This window comes from Cordyceps militaris, assembly GCF_000225605.1.
Source record: "Cordyceps militaris CM01 unplaced genomic scaffold CCM_S00001, whole genome shotgun sequence".
NCBI classification, from domain to species: Eukaryota; Fungi; Ascomycota; class Sordariomycetes; order Hypocreales; family Cordycipitaceae; genus Cordyceps; species Cordyceps militaris.
In genome coordinates, this window is record NW_006271969.1 from 1,408,263 (window position 1) to 1,423,957 (window position 15,695).

Consider the following 15,695-nt stretch of genomic DNA (forward strand, 5'->3'; position numbering starts at 1 on the left):
ATAGTACATCGGTTCGTAAAATCCTCGGTCTGGGTGGTGTGGGTTGGTGAGATCGCGGAGGAGGTAGACTGCTGATGTGCGGTTGCAGGCGTCGTTTGCATCTTCGAGACGGAGGTCCGAGGCAGCGGTAAAATCTATAGGCATGTGGTACTGAGGGTTGAGCAGCCACTTAGAGGTGGCAGAATGCACCATAGCTCGGTTGAAATGAGAGAGCTCCTGGAGTCCGCGGAGAACGCGTAGGAGCTCATCCTTTGGCAGCGGAACCCTGTCCGACGAGACGCCGTATAGTTCTGCGGAATCGGAGTTCATCACTTGGCGAAGACGATCTTTGGGACAATGAAGTCGCAATGATGGATGCTAGATAGGAGATCGATGATGGCGCGTGGATGCTAATGAGAAGAGAAGGAGTAGAAATGTGCGAGCTGCCTCCAGAGGGTATGTTTTGTAAGGGGACGGAGGCTATTAGCAGGCAGCGCGGGGCAGTACTTATACTTATCGTAGGTAGGATTCTACCACCAATAATGCCTAGATGTAAAGTTTGTATGCGAACTTGAAAAGTTACACACACAGTCAGTCGCCAAAGTTTCGCTTAGTAGGCACAAAATATACCAAGCTACATATATTATTATTATTGAATGGCACTAATTTGGATCTTGTGGTCCTTCTGGTACCTCGATAAACTATATATAAAGGTACCTACTTTTCTAGTTTATAAAACTAATTATATATTATTAAATATTATAATCAGAAGACGGCGCATTTCTAGTAGCTAGTTGTAGAGCAGTGTAAAAGCTTTACCGAGGACAACAACTAATCGCAGAATGACGTATTTTCGTATTCGTAGATGTCTCTTTATGTATACAAATATTGTGATAGGGGATTTGCTGCTGGCTGCCAAAGAGGTGCGGAAATGTATTCGTGCAGGCGTCTCGGATCTTTGTGAGAAAAGTGGTGATGCGGTGTGTCATAGCTGAAGCGAATGGGTAAATGCTGTGAACTTGCCAGCAGGCGACTGCGGGAGTTGAACTACTAAGGTAATAGTTAGCCCGCGGGGAGAAAGCCCCGATGCATCCGTTGTTCTAGAAGGCATATTTCCGGCTATTCCATGACACAGATGAATACTAATAGGGTGTGGTGTAATGGTGTGAACTGGGCCCGCATCCCGCATGTTACATGCTCAGCAATCGGGGCCGGCGTTTTCGCAACGACCGGGCTTTGGAATGAATGTGTGTAATTCGTACAGAAATTATATTAACAGATCTCAATAACCGGGGTCGTGCGACAAAACGCCTTGGTCAGCGCATTAGCGCGCCTGCATGAGGATATTTAGAGGGTCAGGCCAGCCTGTCAGTGGTGTGGAAGCCACTAGTTCCTAGCAGGGGGGCCTTCAATATCCGGTTTTGCCGTGACGCCGACACTTTTCTTGGGAGGCGAAAAGAACTGGCGCGACAAACGGGAATGAAACTATGCCTTGTTCACTGCCATTCTAGAAGCGCAACAATCAACAGTTTGCGCTTCTCCTTGTCGAATCTCTCTTTACAGGTCGGCACATCTTATGACGCTACACGTCTCTCCGCAGCCCGTCACACTCGCTTGTTTTAGACTCTTCCGTCTCGTCCTCTTCTCTTCTCCCACGTCTCCGGCATCCCGGCCAGCTTGTGCCCCAAACGCCAACCTCTTTTCACCGCACCTCGAATTGTTCCTCCTTCAACCTGCAAAACCCCAACCATTGAGGCAGACACTCGCGTCTGCTTCTCCAACCCATCCCCATCATGCCAGAGATTCGTCGAGGCAGCTCCGTCCACGCGAGCTCGACCCCGGCGTCTCTCATTGATGCCTCGACATCCTCGCAGCTTCCGGTCTTTCCGCCGCCCGCCCCGATCCTCCATTCCCGGAGCCACGACGAGACGACCACAACAACAACAACATACAATGCCACAGGTACGACCACGAACCTGCGAGCCGCTTCCATCGACAATGGCGCCGACCGGCCGCCGCGCCGCTCCGTCACACTCTCCGCCGTGAAGCCCAAGCGACCCCCGACCGATTTCCAGCACACCTCCTCCCTCTCCGCCAGTCACATAACCAAGACGACCTCACCCGCCTCCGGTGCTGCCGTCGCCGACGCACCCCCGCGCCGCAGCCTCTCCTACGCCCAGCGCGAGTCCGCCACGGCCTACTACGACTCCCGCGCCGCAACCCGCGCCGAGTGGCAACGCCGCGCCAAGACGCTCGAGGAGTACTATGATGACAACCCAGGCCTGCTGCCCCAGCTCCCCTTTACCTGGCACCATGGCTGGCGCCGCTGGCGCCTCTTCCTCTTTGCCTTTCTCGTCTTCGTCGACGCTTGCGCCCTCCCCATTGCCCTCTACTACGGCATGTGGTACGCCGGCCATGTGCAGGGCTACATCATCTTTGCCATCGTCACCACCATCTGGGGCGGCCCTACCTACCTCGAGTTCGCCATCCGCACCCTGCGTCTCATCAAAAAGGAGCGCTTCTACCGGCCGCTCGGCACCGAGAGCCGCTGGTGCTTTGATGTCGTCACCTACACGTCTGTGATAACCATTACCGCCGTGACGGCTCTCTTTGTCGTCGGCAGCGTGCCGCATATTGTCTGGCTCCGCGTGCTCTCCATGCCCGCACCAGCGATCCTGTGGGCCGTTGGAGGCGTCATGTCCCTGATTTTGCTTTACAATCAAATGGGCTGGAAGGCCCCTTTTCGACTCAGTTCCACGCCCAAAGGCGGCAAGGTATGTGCAAGAGCCGCCAATTCCATTCAGCCTATTCAATCAATGCTAATGTTCACCTAGGTTCTCCCACCTGTGTACTACTTCATCGAGGACGTCGTCGCTGTCAATGCTGGTGCCGGTCGTCCCTTTCGCGAAGCCCTCGCAGCTCGCTACAAGGCCAGCCCTCGTTTCCGCCGTATGCTCTACATCCAGTCCATCTTCTGGAGCATTCCCGCTCTCATCATCGCTATTCCCCTCACCGTCGTGGCCGTCATCCATCCCGTCCCTGCTACGGCCGCGTACGGCATTTGCTGGGCCGTTCCCTTCATCTGGATGGTCATCTGGGGCGTCATCTCCGTCTACTGGTGCAAAGCCAACATGGTTCGCGAGCGTCTCGAGTGGCAGGCTGGCAAGGTTGACACTGCCACTGCTCCAGTGCCGCACGCGTCGCCCTCGTCGACGCCGCCGCCGGACAAGCCGCAGCACAGCGACACCCCGCCGACCACCGCTGAGGAAGCATGATACATTCAAGTGCGTGCCTTATACGGCTTTTTATCTACAGAAAGTATATCTGGAGAGTGGGAAAAACCGATCGCGTACGCCTGCATATATATACCCTCGGACTCGACGCGATCGTCAATTTTGATTTAATTCATGAGCCACGGAGTTTTGACATTGGGCCTAGTCTGGCAAATAGAAGATAGAAACACAGCCATAACATAACCAAGTAAACGAATATGCTGTTAATAATATATATACGTATTTATTCCTGTTCAATATTTTGCCCTCTTATTTAACGGGATTGGTATGGTATAGGGTGAAGAAATGGGTCGGGCAGTTGCTCTCTTGGCTATTTGCGAGGTGCAATTACAGAAGACGACGAAAGTCTCTGACCTCCAGCGACGGCATATAGCCCCATCATGGGGTTCCGTACTTCTGACAGATTATACAGTATTATCTCAAAAACTGCATAAAACCTTGCATTTACAAATCAGACAAGCAGAAATATTCAATCTCGTCAATTCGAACAATTCGAATAGCGTAGTTTCTGTCATTACCGCATGGCCCCGTTAAATGCAAGTCCTTTGAACCGCCACGGAAGCGGCTAGCTTTGCTGCGCAACGCTATCTGCGGCAAACCTCCCGCAGCACAAACGTCAACATCAACCCAGCCAGAGCCACGAAACACGACCGGGGAAAAGACGAACAGGGTTTATACGCAGAAAACACAAAGAAACCAAGAAAGCCCGCAGCCATGGCGGAACAAGCGCCCATCTCTACGTGCGTGTCATTGCACCCCGACACGCGCAAGTGAAGGCCGTCGTCGTTTGCCCAGCGAACACTTGTAAAAAAAAAAAAAGCTAACCAATGCCCCGCGCACGGGAAAGCAGTGTCTACGTGCAGAACCTCGAGGAGCGCGTCAAGCCGGAGCCGCTGACCAGCGCGCTGCGCACCATCTTTTCCGAATTCGGCCAGGTTGTCGACATTGTCGCCAAGACGAACCTAAAGGCCAAGGGCCAGGCGTTTGTCGTCTTTGACACGCCGGCGAGCGCGCAAGAGGCCGTCGACGAGATCAACGGCTTCCCGCTCTTCGACAAGCCCATGCGCCTGGCCATGGCCCGTTCGTACAGCGACAAGACGGTCGAGATGAGCGGCTCGCCCGCCCAGCTCGAAGCGCACAAGCAGCACCGTCTCGCCGAAAAGGGTGCGTTGCCCCTTTTTTTTCTTCCCATAACAGAAAATAAAATTAGGCTGCGAGGAAGAAATGCTGACAGCAATTCTCGTTACAGAAAAGAAAAAGGCCATCGAGGCCGCCGAGGGTCCCAGGCAGGGCAAGCGCGGCGCGGCCGGCGTCGTCGGGGCCGATGGGCGGCCGTCCAAGATTGGCAAGCCGTCGGGGCTCAAGTCCACGTCGGTCGCGCAGGCGGCTGTCATCCCGGACGAGTACCTGCCGCCCAACAAGATCTTGTTCCTGCAGAATGTGCCCGACGAGTACGACGTCGAGGGGCTCACGGCGCTCTTTGGGCGCTTCGAAGGTTTCCGCGAGGTGCGCGTGGTGCCGGGCCGTCGCGGCATCGCGTTTGTCGAGTACGACGCCGAGCAGGGCGCCACGGAAGCCAAGGAGAATACGGCGGGCATGACGCTGGGCGACAGGAACATAAAGGTCACGTACCAAAGGCAGTAGAAGCGAGTTGGGTATGTAATTGTAGTGTACCAGGGTGCATGGCGAGTTCGCACACCAAGCAGGGTCAATGCATTCTAGGTGTGTCATGGCATGGAAATAAGGATAATGCGAATTCAACTATTATCAAGATCTACTATAACAACTGGTCGCGACAACGACCGGGGCTTGATGCTTCAGGTAGCAGGTGTTTGGTTAGCATGGAGGGCGCGTCGCCCTTTAAAAGATGACATCGTCGTCCTCGCCGGCAGCCAGCATGTCCGAGGGTTCATCCTCAGCAGCATCGTCCGCCGCGACACCCTCCTCCGCTTTGGCTCGCGCTAGGAGCTTCGCCTTCATCTCTTTATCCGCAGCAGCCGTGTCTCGTTGTTTCTTGTTGGCGACCTAGAATACATTAGGCTCCGAGCTTTTATGGGTGGACTTGTGCGTGGACATACCTTTTTCAGTCTGTAGAACTCCTCGCGGTCAACCTCATCTAGCTCCGAGTTGATGTATTTGATGGTGTTTTCTGTGCGGGGTATAATGACATGCTCAATGGCGTTGACTTGGGCAAGTTAGCAGCATGTATCACTGTGGCTCGTACCATTCTCAACTCACCTCGTCTGTTGACGACTTTGATGACCTCGTCGAGAATCACAAAGGCCGTCTGCAAGCTAGCGAGCTCAACGAGAGCCTCCACTGCGCGGGCATACGTCTCACGACAACGCTGCACCTGCTGCCCTCCCTTGCCGAGACCGGTGAGACCGAAATCGTTATTTCCTTCGGTCAGATAACTTTCAAAGGCGGGAAGCAAGACACCAGACACATTGTCCTGGCGCGTGCGGAGACGGAACCGGGCAGACTTGGCCGACTCCTGCACCTGGTACCCAATGTCGCCGCCGACAGCGTATGTGACTTCAGCCAAGGAAAAGGCAGCAATTTGCATAACGCGTCCCATCTTGCGCTTGGCTTCATCTATTCTTCTCGTAATCTCTGTTGCGCATCGCATTATTAGTGACGGGGATTGGGCCGTGGGTAGTTTCAGTCGAATGACGAACCTCGGAATCGTCTAGAGTTTCTCAGTTAGCACGGGGCTGAACCATGACCTGATCAATGGATTATCGCGGACACTTACTTTGTGAGAGCTTCACTCTTTCTCTTCAGCAGACTGTGACCAGTCTCGGCGCCCTTGAGCTTCGCCTTCATGATGCCCAGCGACTGCCGGGTCGGGAAGACTGGCTCGCGATCCTGCATTCGTTGTTAGCAACCTGGCCGCGCTCCCTGTAGCACCCGATAGCCACTTACGGAGGCGCCAGACATGTTGAATATTGAATGCCGGGGCGCGTAGGGATATATCAACGAGAAGCAAGCGAGAGCGTCTACAGTGGTCGGAGCAAGCAAGCCAGAAGAAGATGGCCGGGAGGCAGCTTAGGACGCCCCACTCTGACGAACGTCACACAGCATGCGCCAGTGCGGCCAAGTGCAACATGCTTCATTATTGCGATACGTTCACAGTCCAAAGTGAGGCCCCATATTAAATGCAACTAACAACAACCAGCGGATTTTGCTAGGCGCCAGTGCAGGGTCCCATGTTTGCAGTCCACGCCAGCCTTTATTTTCCCGACGACGCGATTTGTGCCCAGCAACTCCTCTTGCCGACAACCCAAGTGACCAATGCCAGAATCGTGACGTGCGCCACGGTCCTGAGCATCACGAGCGCCGCGTTCCACGTCGATTTCCCGCCGGTCCCTCCCCAAACATGCGCTGCAACGCCGAATAGACTACTGGAAAGTTGCCTGCGCCGCAGCTGCGACAATAATCGCCCATCCGTGCACGTCCAAGTCACCAAACGCATTTATTTTCAGAATGGCAGCTATGGTAGCAAACGGACAGGCGCACCTGCGCCAAAACCTCCATCTTGTGGTACGTTTGTCCCTCGCCAGTTGCGTGGGCACGTGGCCGAAAGCTGACAATGCATGCAGACAAACGAGGACTCCGTCTACGAACAAGACATCATACGTGACCCATCAACGATAAAGCCATGGCTCGTGTATATCGAATTCAAGTCCCGCTATGGAAATGCCCTCGAGAAAGCCTTTGTCATGGCGCGTGCCTGCGCCCAGCTCCCTCGATCGTACAAGCTATGGAAAATGGTGAGTGGCGGCGACGCCATAAAACTCATAATCCTTTGTGCAATGACTAACCAGCCGCAGTATTTGGAGTTTCGTGTCAAACACGTTTCGAAATTAAACTCTGCCATGTTTAATAACGAGTACAACAAGGTCAACGCGCTCTTCGAACAGGCTCTGATTCTACTCAACAAGATGCCTCGAATCTGGGAAATGTACCTGGCTTTTCTAATGAAGCAGCCGATTGTGACGACCGCCCGTCGAGTTTTTGACCGAGCCCTACGCGCCCTGCCGATATCCCAGCACAACCGCATCTGGGCCCTGTACATTCCATTTGCCAACGCTGCGTCAGGCGAGACCGCCGTCAAGATCTGGCGTCGCTATATGCAGGTACATCCTGAACATGCCGAGGACTTTATTGAGCTTCTCATCAAGGCTGGACTGTACACCGAGGCTGCGACAACGTACATCAAGATTCTCAACAACACAAAATTCGTGAGCAAAAACGGCAAGGGCCACTTTGAACTTTGGAATGAGCTGGTGGAATTGCTCGTGAGCCATGCTACCAATGTCCAAACTGGCCACGAAACTGGTATCGATGTCGAGGCCATTATTCGCAGCGGAATTGCTAGATTTTCAGATCAACGAGGCAAGCTCTGGGCCGGGTTGGCAACCTACTGGATCCGATGTGGGAGTTTTGAGCGCGCGCGCGATACCTTTGAAGAGGGTATCACTAGTGTCATGACCGTCCGCGACTTTACACTCATCTTTGACTCTTATGTAGAGTTTGAAGAGTCTGTAATTGGCGCCTTAATGGAAATGGCGACTGCCCGCGCCCAGAAAGGTATCGACGATGAGGAAGCAGACTTTGAGCTCGATATCCGCATGATGCGATTCGAGCACCTGATGGACCGACGGCCGTTTCTCCTCAACGACGTGCTACTTCGACAAAATCCCAACCAAGTGCTGGAATGGGAGAAGCGAGTGGCACTCTGGGGCGACAACAAGGCCGAAGCTGTACAGACCTACACAGATGCCATTGCCAAGATTCAACCGAAGCATGCCATTGGCCCGTTCCATCAACTTTGGACCAATTATGCAAAGTTTTATGAAGCAGGGGGCGATATCCGCGCTGCTCGAATCATCATGGAGAAGGCTGTCAAGGTGCCTTTCAAATCAGTCGCAGAGCTTGCCGACATGTGGATTGAATGGGCTGAGATGGAGCTCCGAAACGAAGACTTTGACGAGGCTACTCGGATCATGGCCAAGGCTGTTCAGGCGCCGAAGCGATCAAACGTCGACTATTTTGATGAGACGCTCTCGCCACAGCAGCGAGTACACAAGAGTTGGAAGTTGTGGAGCTTCTACGTGGATCTCGTCGAGAGTGTTTCGACAATGGAGGATGTAAAGAAGGTGTATGAACGTATTTTCGAGCTCCGCATTGCCACGCCACAAACCGTGGTTAACTATGCCAACCTACTGGAGGAAAATGAGTACTTTGAGGAGTCGTTCAAGATTTACGAGAGAGGTCTGGATTTGTTCAGCTATCCCGTGGCGTTTGAGCTGTGGAACATGTACCTGACCAAGGCTGTGGATCGCAAGATTGGGATTGAGCGACTGCGTGACTTGTTCGAGCAGGCGGTTGAGGACTGCCCGCCCAAGTTCGCCAAGACCATCTACCTGATGTACGGCAACCTGGAGGAAGAACGCGGACTTGCGCGTCACGCGATGCGCATCTACGAACGTGCGACGAGAGCGGTTTCTGACGAAGACCGGGCCGACATGTTTCACTTTTACATCACCAAGTCGGCTTCCAACTTTGGTCTTCCGTCGACGCGACCGATTTACGAGCGGGCCATCACCGCGCTGCCCGACGAGGAAGCCAAAGACATGTGCCTCAAGTTTGCGGACATGGAGAAGCGACTAGGCGAAATTGACCGCGCGCGCGCCATCTTTGGCCACGCGTCGCAGTTTTGCGACCCGCGCACCAATGCCGACTTTTGGAGCAAGTGGGAGTCGTTCGAGGTGCAGCACGGCAACGAGGACACGTTCAAGGAGATGCTGCGGATCAAGCGCAGTGTGCAGGCGCAGTACAACACGGATGTCAACTTTATCGCCTCGCAGGCCCTGGCAAAGAGTCAGGCGGCGGCGGCGGCAGCAGGTCAGGAGATGGACGCCGACACGCAAGACGCCATGGCGGCGCTGGAGAGACAGGCGCGCGCGCCGCAAGGGTTCGTGGCCGCAAGCACGGGACCGGTGGGCGGCGGGGTGCAAGATACCAAGCCGGCTGTGGCGGCCAATCCAGATGCGATTGACATTGACAGCGGCGATGACGAGTAACGCTGTGCATTTCTTCTCGTCTACTCTGGTCGAGAGACTGATTACCATTATGTTTTCTCGCCTTTGTTTTTTGTTTGTTTGCTGGTGTGGCGAAAGATGGGAAGTTTTATCCTTTTGCTGTGCTTGGTGATATAAACGCACATTCGTTTGGAGGGAGCTCGCTCACGTTGGCTCGCTATTTCCTTAACATTCTTTTCTCGATTGTCTTTTTACAGTACTGGATTTTCTCTTTGTCCTGCTTGGCCTTTACTTTGCTTTCTTTTTTCTTTTATTCTTGATTATATACTTGGGGCTTTCAAACTGTTTTTTTTTATACTGGGTTAAGAGGGAGTAGACAAACGAGCGAGGTGTGGAAGCTGGAAACAGAGCATCATGACAGAGGAGAAACATGAACACATAAAAAATACATCTTTGTTTTTCTGCCTGATATAATGAATGATTGGAACAAGACAAAAATGATGACATTACAAGCGATGAACTACAAGAGACGAAAAGTAAAGCGGCCGTTCAAAAGGGTTGAGAAGTGCAAGCGCAGGATGCTGTAACCTCATTCTTTGGTATCTTTTCAAAACCATTCCCCCTACTTTGCGGAAGAAAAAAGCCACCCGAGGATCACCGTTCGGTCCGTATTACTTGCTCTTGGTCATTTCGGCAATCTTGGCGTGGTACTTGTCTTGGTAGTTGCGGTCGACGTGGCCGTCGCGAGAGCTGGGCGTAGCGTAGATGGAGCCCTTTCGTTTTTGGAAGCGGCTAGGGGGTACTTTGGCCGCGTCTAGAAAGTGGGTTGTTAATGATGTGATTAAATTTCAAGAGGTTTAAATGCTGGGGCTTGTGATGGTGACAATGGGGATCCTGGCTTCTCGAAGAGCAGGGTTGGTAAATGGCAAATGGGGCGACAAGCTTTTTTTAGCAGTCGTTGGCGGACGAAACGACGGCCGGGGAATTTTTCGGCTTTTCGGTACTTTCGGTCCAGCGTCTTTCAGCGGGGCAACTTTATTGGAGGGCAACAGGGTATCACTGATTTGGTTGTAAATTGTAGGTTGTGAAGGAAAGAAAGGCATGGGAGATACGGGAAAGGAAATAGAGAGAGAATCAAGCACGCACCCCATTCGTCGCTCATGCGGCGGTCTTGCTTAGGCACTGAATCGACCGGAGACTCGGTCAGCACCAGAGGGGGTTGGCCGGTGGTGGCAGTAGTGGTGCCTTTGCTGGCCATGATGTTGGAGATTATAGTAAGGGTATGTGTGTTTATTCTCGGGTCGGATGGGCAAGGGACTCGAAACTGTCGCCATGGCCTGTGTTAGTCAAGGACACCACCCCATGCCACTTATCGCCATGTGCAGATGACCATACCTGTCCGAGTTGAAAGAAGAAGAAGAAGAAGGGGAGGAAGAAGAGAATGGCGTGGTATAATGTAGCAGACGAAAGATCAAACGTGCCAAGATGATTTTCATCACTACTAGACGGATGGCCACCTTTTATACCAGCCCATGGTCCTCTGGTCCCCTCTCACCTCTCACCACCACCACACATACATACAGGCACACACACTTGTACGCACGCCACTGGCTGTGCCCCCTCCCCCATCATCATACGGCAGAAGCACTGCCTATTACCTCTCTCGCTTTGCCCCCCCTCCGCGCCTCATCGAACAGCGCGCAACCCTTGTCTCTCGAATCTGGCATGGCCTCGTTCTCTATCTGGGTTGTGTGTGTGGGGGGAGCTATCGGCTGCGGCCACTCACCTGTCACTGCCTCGGAGCATCGACAGCAACAAGCCTCCGTGACTTTTGGCACAGCTTCAAAAGCCGGCTTTGACGCTAGCAGGGCAACCCTGCCTTTATGCGCCTTGGGGGTGGTGATTTCATCGGACCAAAAGGCGATCCCCTCCTCTCCTCCCTCGGAGCTGATCAAACTATCAAAACCCCAGGTCTGACTTCAGGAGGCCAATAGATGGTGGTTCGTGAACCACCCCGTTCTGGAATAATCCTTCTCCTTTGAACGAGAAAACAAATACTAGGCATTAATCGTGAAAAACTAAAGACTGTTCACGACCGCAGTGTCTCATTATTCAACTGGAATAGTCTTGGGCACTAACATGGACTTGTCGCCAAACAATATGCTACCCAGCCACCACTTACACGAGTCCCCCTCCGAGACATGTAGCTAGTTAGTTACACTTGCATCCCAGAGGAGACAAATAAATGGTACTATTGATTCGCCAAAACGGCATGCCGGGCCTCACGGGTCCCGTGCCGCAGCACAGGCGGCCTCTTTTACGTAGCCATATCTGCGCGAAATTACCTCTTGTAATAAGAAAGAAAAAAACAAAACAAAAGACCTCGTCCTAGTGCCGTTGCATCGTGTGACGCAGGTCTGCCTCGCTCTTCTTTTGCCTCTTTCGGATAGCCTTGCGCTGCCCAAGTTCAGGCCTCAGGATCATCGTTTACCAGCGGGAACGTCATTGCTCCAAGCCCGTTTCGTCAATAGCTTCGATTGTTATCCGCTGAGTGATTTTATTTCCTGTTATCCCAAACTCTTACCCGTCGCTCTCTTTCTCGTACGTCCTGTGAGACTCGAGTTCACCCAAGGTTGCGGCTTTCGCTGCGCCTGTGACGGTGGCGCAGGGGCTGGCTGGAGTGAAAGCAGAATGAGGCAACCGAAAAAAAACAAGAATTGGCCATCAACGGTCTCGTGACAATGGTTCACACCAAAGTCACAACCTTGATGAGAACAGCGCTTCATGACAGCGTTGCACTCATTGCCCGCAGAAACCCCGCTCTGGATACGGCCGTACTATAGAACAAGCACTCACTCCTTCGCTTTCCCAGCGTGCACCGGGGATAGATGTGTGATTTTCAGGCAGATATCTGGTGGCGTGGTTCCAAACGGGGTGAGTCGTCATCGCCTTGTCTATACACACGCAACAACCAGTCATAAAACAAACAAGGCGAACAGCCTCTCCAAACGCTGAGACACATTCACACGTGACACTTCTCCGCATCTAAACTTTCCTTGCAGTCCTCTCGACAAAATGTATCTTTTGAATGTCCCGACACCTGGTCGCCAAGATGTACCGACCAGCCAGTCTTGGCGACGCAAGCCACTCGGTCGCTTCGCCACAGTGACAGGTCTTGTCCCGTATTGTGTACGCGCCGAGAGAGACCCCCCCCCGGTAGTTCAGGCAGAATATCTGTATGGTTTGACAAGGAAATAAAATGGTGGTTCGTTCATTATTAAAGCATGTTTTAATTATCCATTAGAATGCTTGAAACGGTAGACTGCACTGATGCACGATTAAGCTAGTCCATTTATACTGCAATTCGATTTCTTCGAACCAGGTGTATTATATGCAACTAACAATGCATATTGACTTATGACCCAGACTACCCTCTATGTATTTTTTTCTTGTCTGAGTAAACTTGCATATGTGAGCTTTCGTCGTCTAGGTGCGACGTGATTGGGAGTCGTCAGTAAGAGAAAAGGCAAAATAAATGCAAAAGAAAATGCAAGGAGAATACAAAGGTAAGAAAGCGGCACTTATGATTCATCTTGCTGTTTCAAAGCTCAAGTATATATGCGCTGCGTTCGGCTTTGACCTAAACGCAATTTTATCGTGTTTGCATCTTGAACCGTTCGCCTCGCCTCAACAGCTTGCGGGTAGCTTGACGCCCGGCTGCGGTGCGGCTCGCTTAATAGCCTGCGTATAAAATCATACCATGGTTAGAGAGACAAATTCGTGGCCGTATATTGTCATTTTTAGATTATTACTGCTCCCTTTCCGCCTCTCCTTGTAGCATCAACATGCCCCTCGCGCATTGCTTCTTGCCCAGTGCTCCACCATGCAAGACGCAAGCGCACATTTTCGCAACCAAAACCACGGACTAACTAGAAAGAGTCATCAACAACGCGGCAAAGACTCATTTCTCGTCACACGAGCTTACAAACCCTGAGAAGCAGAACACAACCAGTAATCACAGCCATCGCAACTCAGAGTCCTTGCGACGCAGTCCCTTGGGACCTGCATCAAACGCGACCTTCCAACAGAGCACATCCACCGAGGTGATTCATGCTCCTGTGCTGCCGCCTTCCCCTCCGTGTCATGAAAAGGAAGTTGGACGCCTTGCTTCACGGTTCCGCCCCCGCAAAGATGCCCATTTCCACCAAGATCCAGCTTGACCCGCGCGAGCGCCGCCTGCGCAACCTCCTCGTCGATGTGGCCCGATCCATCGACGACGCGCCGCAGCCCGTCGTCCTGCGCTGGGCCGGCGGCTGGGTACGCGACAAGCTGCTCGGCTCCGCGAGCCATGATATTGACGTCGCCATCAACGCCATGACTGGCGGCCAGTTCACCGCCCGCCTGCGCGAGCACTGCCAGAAGCCCGACGTCATCGCCGCGCACAACCTCGCGCCGGGGGACATTGGCAGCCCGCACACGGTCGCGCGCCAGCCCGACAAGTCCAAGCATCTCGAGACGGCCATCCTGCGCCTCTTTGGCCTGGATCTCGACTTTGTCAACCTCCGAAAGGAGACGTATGCCGACGACAGTCGCAACCCGCAGATGGAATTTGGCACGGCCGAGGAGGACGCCGTCCGCCGCGACGCCACCATCAACGCCCTGTTTTACAACCTCAACACGGAAGAGGTCGAGGACTTTACTGGCGGCCTGGCTGACATGGAAAAGAAGATTATTCGCACACCGCTAGAGCCTCTGCAAACTTTCAAGGATGATCCGTTGCGTGTTCTGCGACTAGTCCGCTTCTCGAGCAGACTCGACTTTTCCATCGAGGAGGGCACAAGGCGGGTTATGAATGATACATCGGTTTTGGAGGCCTTGAAAGTTAAAATCAGCCGCGAACGTGTTGGACAAGAACTAGAAAAGATGCTACAAGGTATGGTGCTACTTGGTTTCTTATGAGACCGTGCTAACAACCATCAAGATCAGCATCCTCGTTTGGCGCTGCAGCTCATTGATGACATTGGCCTGTACCACGCGATATTCACAGACCCCACGCGCCCAGATCTGCAGCAGCCCAACATTGACAGGTGGCCTGTTGCATACAACGGCCTTGATGACATTCTACAAACACGGACACCAGGATCCATTGCCGCCACTCTCATCCACACCGACGAATACCGCTGCATCGCCTGGAACCTCGCCGCCGTCAGCCCCTGGATGCGCGTGCAAGACCCCCCCGGGACCAAGAAAAAGGCCAGCGCGCTGCCCCCCGTCGGCGTCATTGCGCGCGAGGGCTACAAGGCCGCCAACAAGCTGACCGACATCCTGGCCGCCGCGCACCGCCACCTCGACGAGATTCTGGCCCTCAAAAAGGACGTCCTAGACGGCGCCGCCCACATCCGCGAGCGCGACCGCTTCGGCATGGCTATTCGCCGCTGGGACGCGCAGGGCGGCTCCTGGCGCCTGCAGGTCCTCGCCGCGCTGCTCACCGAGGCGCTCGAGCGGCTGCGCGTGTGGCCCAACGCGGCCGTTGTCGAGGCCAGCAGCGCAGGTGAGCACGCGACGCGGCGCGACGCATTTGTCGCCGAGTGGCAGCAGTTCCTCGATCATTTGGTCGAGATTGACGTCATGGACGCGCCGCAGCTCAAGCGCCTGCTCGACGGCCGTGACCTGGCCAAGGCCCTTGGCGTCAAGCCCGGCAGGTGGACGGGCCAGGCGCTGGATGTCTGCGTCGCGTGGCAGCTGCGGAACCCGGATGCGACGGACGCGACGCCGGCTTTGGAGGAGGTGCAGAAGCGACGTAAGGAATTGGGCATTCCGGATGCTCAATAAATCGTGCATGAAGAGGCGGCTGTTTGGGTATGTGCAGAACTCTACTACGCAGTACCTTTGGGCAATTAAAAAAATAGTATTATATCTTATACCATACTAGACTACGTGTCTATGAATTATGAATTCAAAAATTCCAACCATGCAGGCTTCCAGCTTAAGAAAGCTCAATGCCACCAGTTTCTGGCAACTGGCGTACAGTGCGAATTACGACTCCATACACCCCGCCTTGCACTGTCTCGTCACAGCCCACTGACCAAACAAAACTCCTGGAGCTTCGGAGGACCATTGCGACTTCGTATATTGCTATCCTTTCACAAAATTACCGACAAGAGGCTACCGTGCTCGATAATAGACGTTTTGCAATTTTCTGTTCTTGCGAGTAAACGTATCAGAACGGCGCCCTGGTGCACAGCAAAGGCCAGACAATGAGCACCAACGAGCTGCTCGGCAGCGACAACCAAAATCGAGTGAAGGAGCTCGCCAAGGGTATGCAGCCAGAGAAGTCTGATATCTTTTGGATTCACAAACTCGGGAAGAAGACAAT

General features: G+C 53.5%; 6 protein-coding genes across 6 annotated transcripts; 4 read left to right on the forward strand and 2 right to left on the reverse strand.

The window, feature by feature from the left end:
* Positions 1–821: 821 nt before the first annotated feature.
* On the forward strand, positions 822–3,254 carry CCM_00381 (uncharacterized protein; the record flags this gene model as incomplete). Its single annotated transcript, XM_006665541.1, has 8 exons — positions 822–840; positions 877–959; positions 1,009–1,034; positions 1,129–1,226; positions 1,259–1,294; positions 1,509–1,822; positions 1,854–2,753; positions 2,814–3,254. 8 exons carry the CDS (start codon positions 822–824, stop codon positions 3,252–3,254), a joined length of 1,917 nt encoding a protein of 638 aa, XP_006665604.1.
* Positions 3,255–3,986: 732 nt separating this feature from the next.
* Positions 3,987–4,916, forward strand: CCM_00382 (small nuclear ribonucleoprotein; the record flags this gene model as incomplete). The annotated part of the gene is made up of 3 exons (XM_006665542.1): positions 3,987–4,042; positions 4,123–4,436; positions 4,483–4,916. 3 exons carry the CDS (start codon positions 3,987–3,989, stop codon positions 4,914–4,916), a joined length of 804 nt encoding a protein of 267 aa, XP_006665605.1.
* Positions 4,917–5,132: 216 nt separating this feature from the next.
* CCM_00383 (vacuolar ATP synthase subunit D) lies at positions 5,133–6,212 on the reverse strand (the record flags this gene model as incomplete). Its single annotated transcript, XM_006665543.1, has 6 exons — positions 5,133–5,297; positions 5,351–5,457; positions 5,511–5,885; positions 5,951–5,961; positions 6,028–6,140; positions 6,198–6,212. 6 exons carry the CDS (start codon positions 6,210–6,212, stop codon positions 5,133–5,135), a joined length of 786 nt encoding a protein of 261 aa, XP_006665606.1.
* Positions 6,213–6,758: 546 nt separating this feature from the next.
* On the forward strand, positions 6,759–9,361 carry CCM_00384 (pre-mRNA splicing factor SYF1; the record flags this gene model as incomplete). The annotated part of the gene is made up of 2 exons (XM_006665544.1): positions 6,759–6,815; positions 6,875–9,361. 2 exons carry the CDS (start codon positions 6,759–6,761, stop codon positions 9,359–9,361), a joined length of 2,544 nt encoding a protein of 847 aa, XP_006665607.1.
* Positions 9,362–9,990: 629 nt separating this feature from the next.
* On the reverse strand, positions 9,991–10,577 carry CCM_00385 (uncharacterized protein; the record flags this gene model as incomplete). The annotated part of the gene is made up of 2 exons (XM_006665545.1): positions 9,991–10,133; positions 10,466–10,577. The coding sequence occupies 2 exons, from the start codon at positions 10,575–10,577 to the stop codon at positions 9,991–9,993; spliced, it is 255 nt and encodes an 84-aa protein (XP_006665608.1).
* A 2,933-nt stretch (positions 10,578–13,510) lies between these two features.
* CCM_00386 (tRNA nucleotidyltransferase) lies at positions 13,511–15,151 on the forward strand (the record flags this gene model as incomplete). Its single annotated transcript, XM_006665546.1, has 2 exons — positions 13,511–14,252; positions 14,301–15,151. 2 exons carry the CDS (start codon positions 13,511–13,513, stop codon positions 15,149–15,151), a joined length of 1,593 nt encoding a protein of 530 aa, XP_006665609.1.
* Positions 15,152–15,695: the final 544 nt, after the last annotated feature.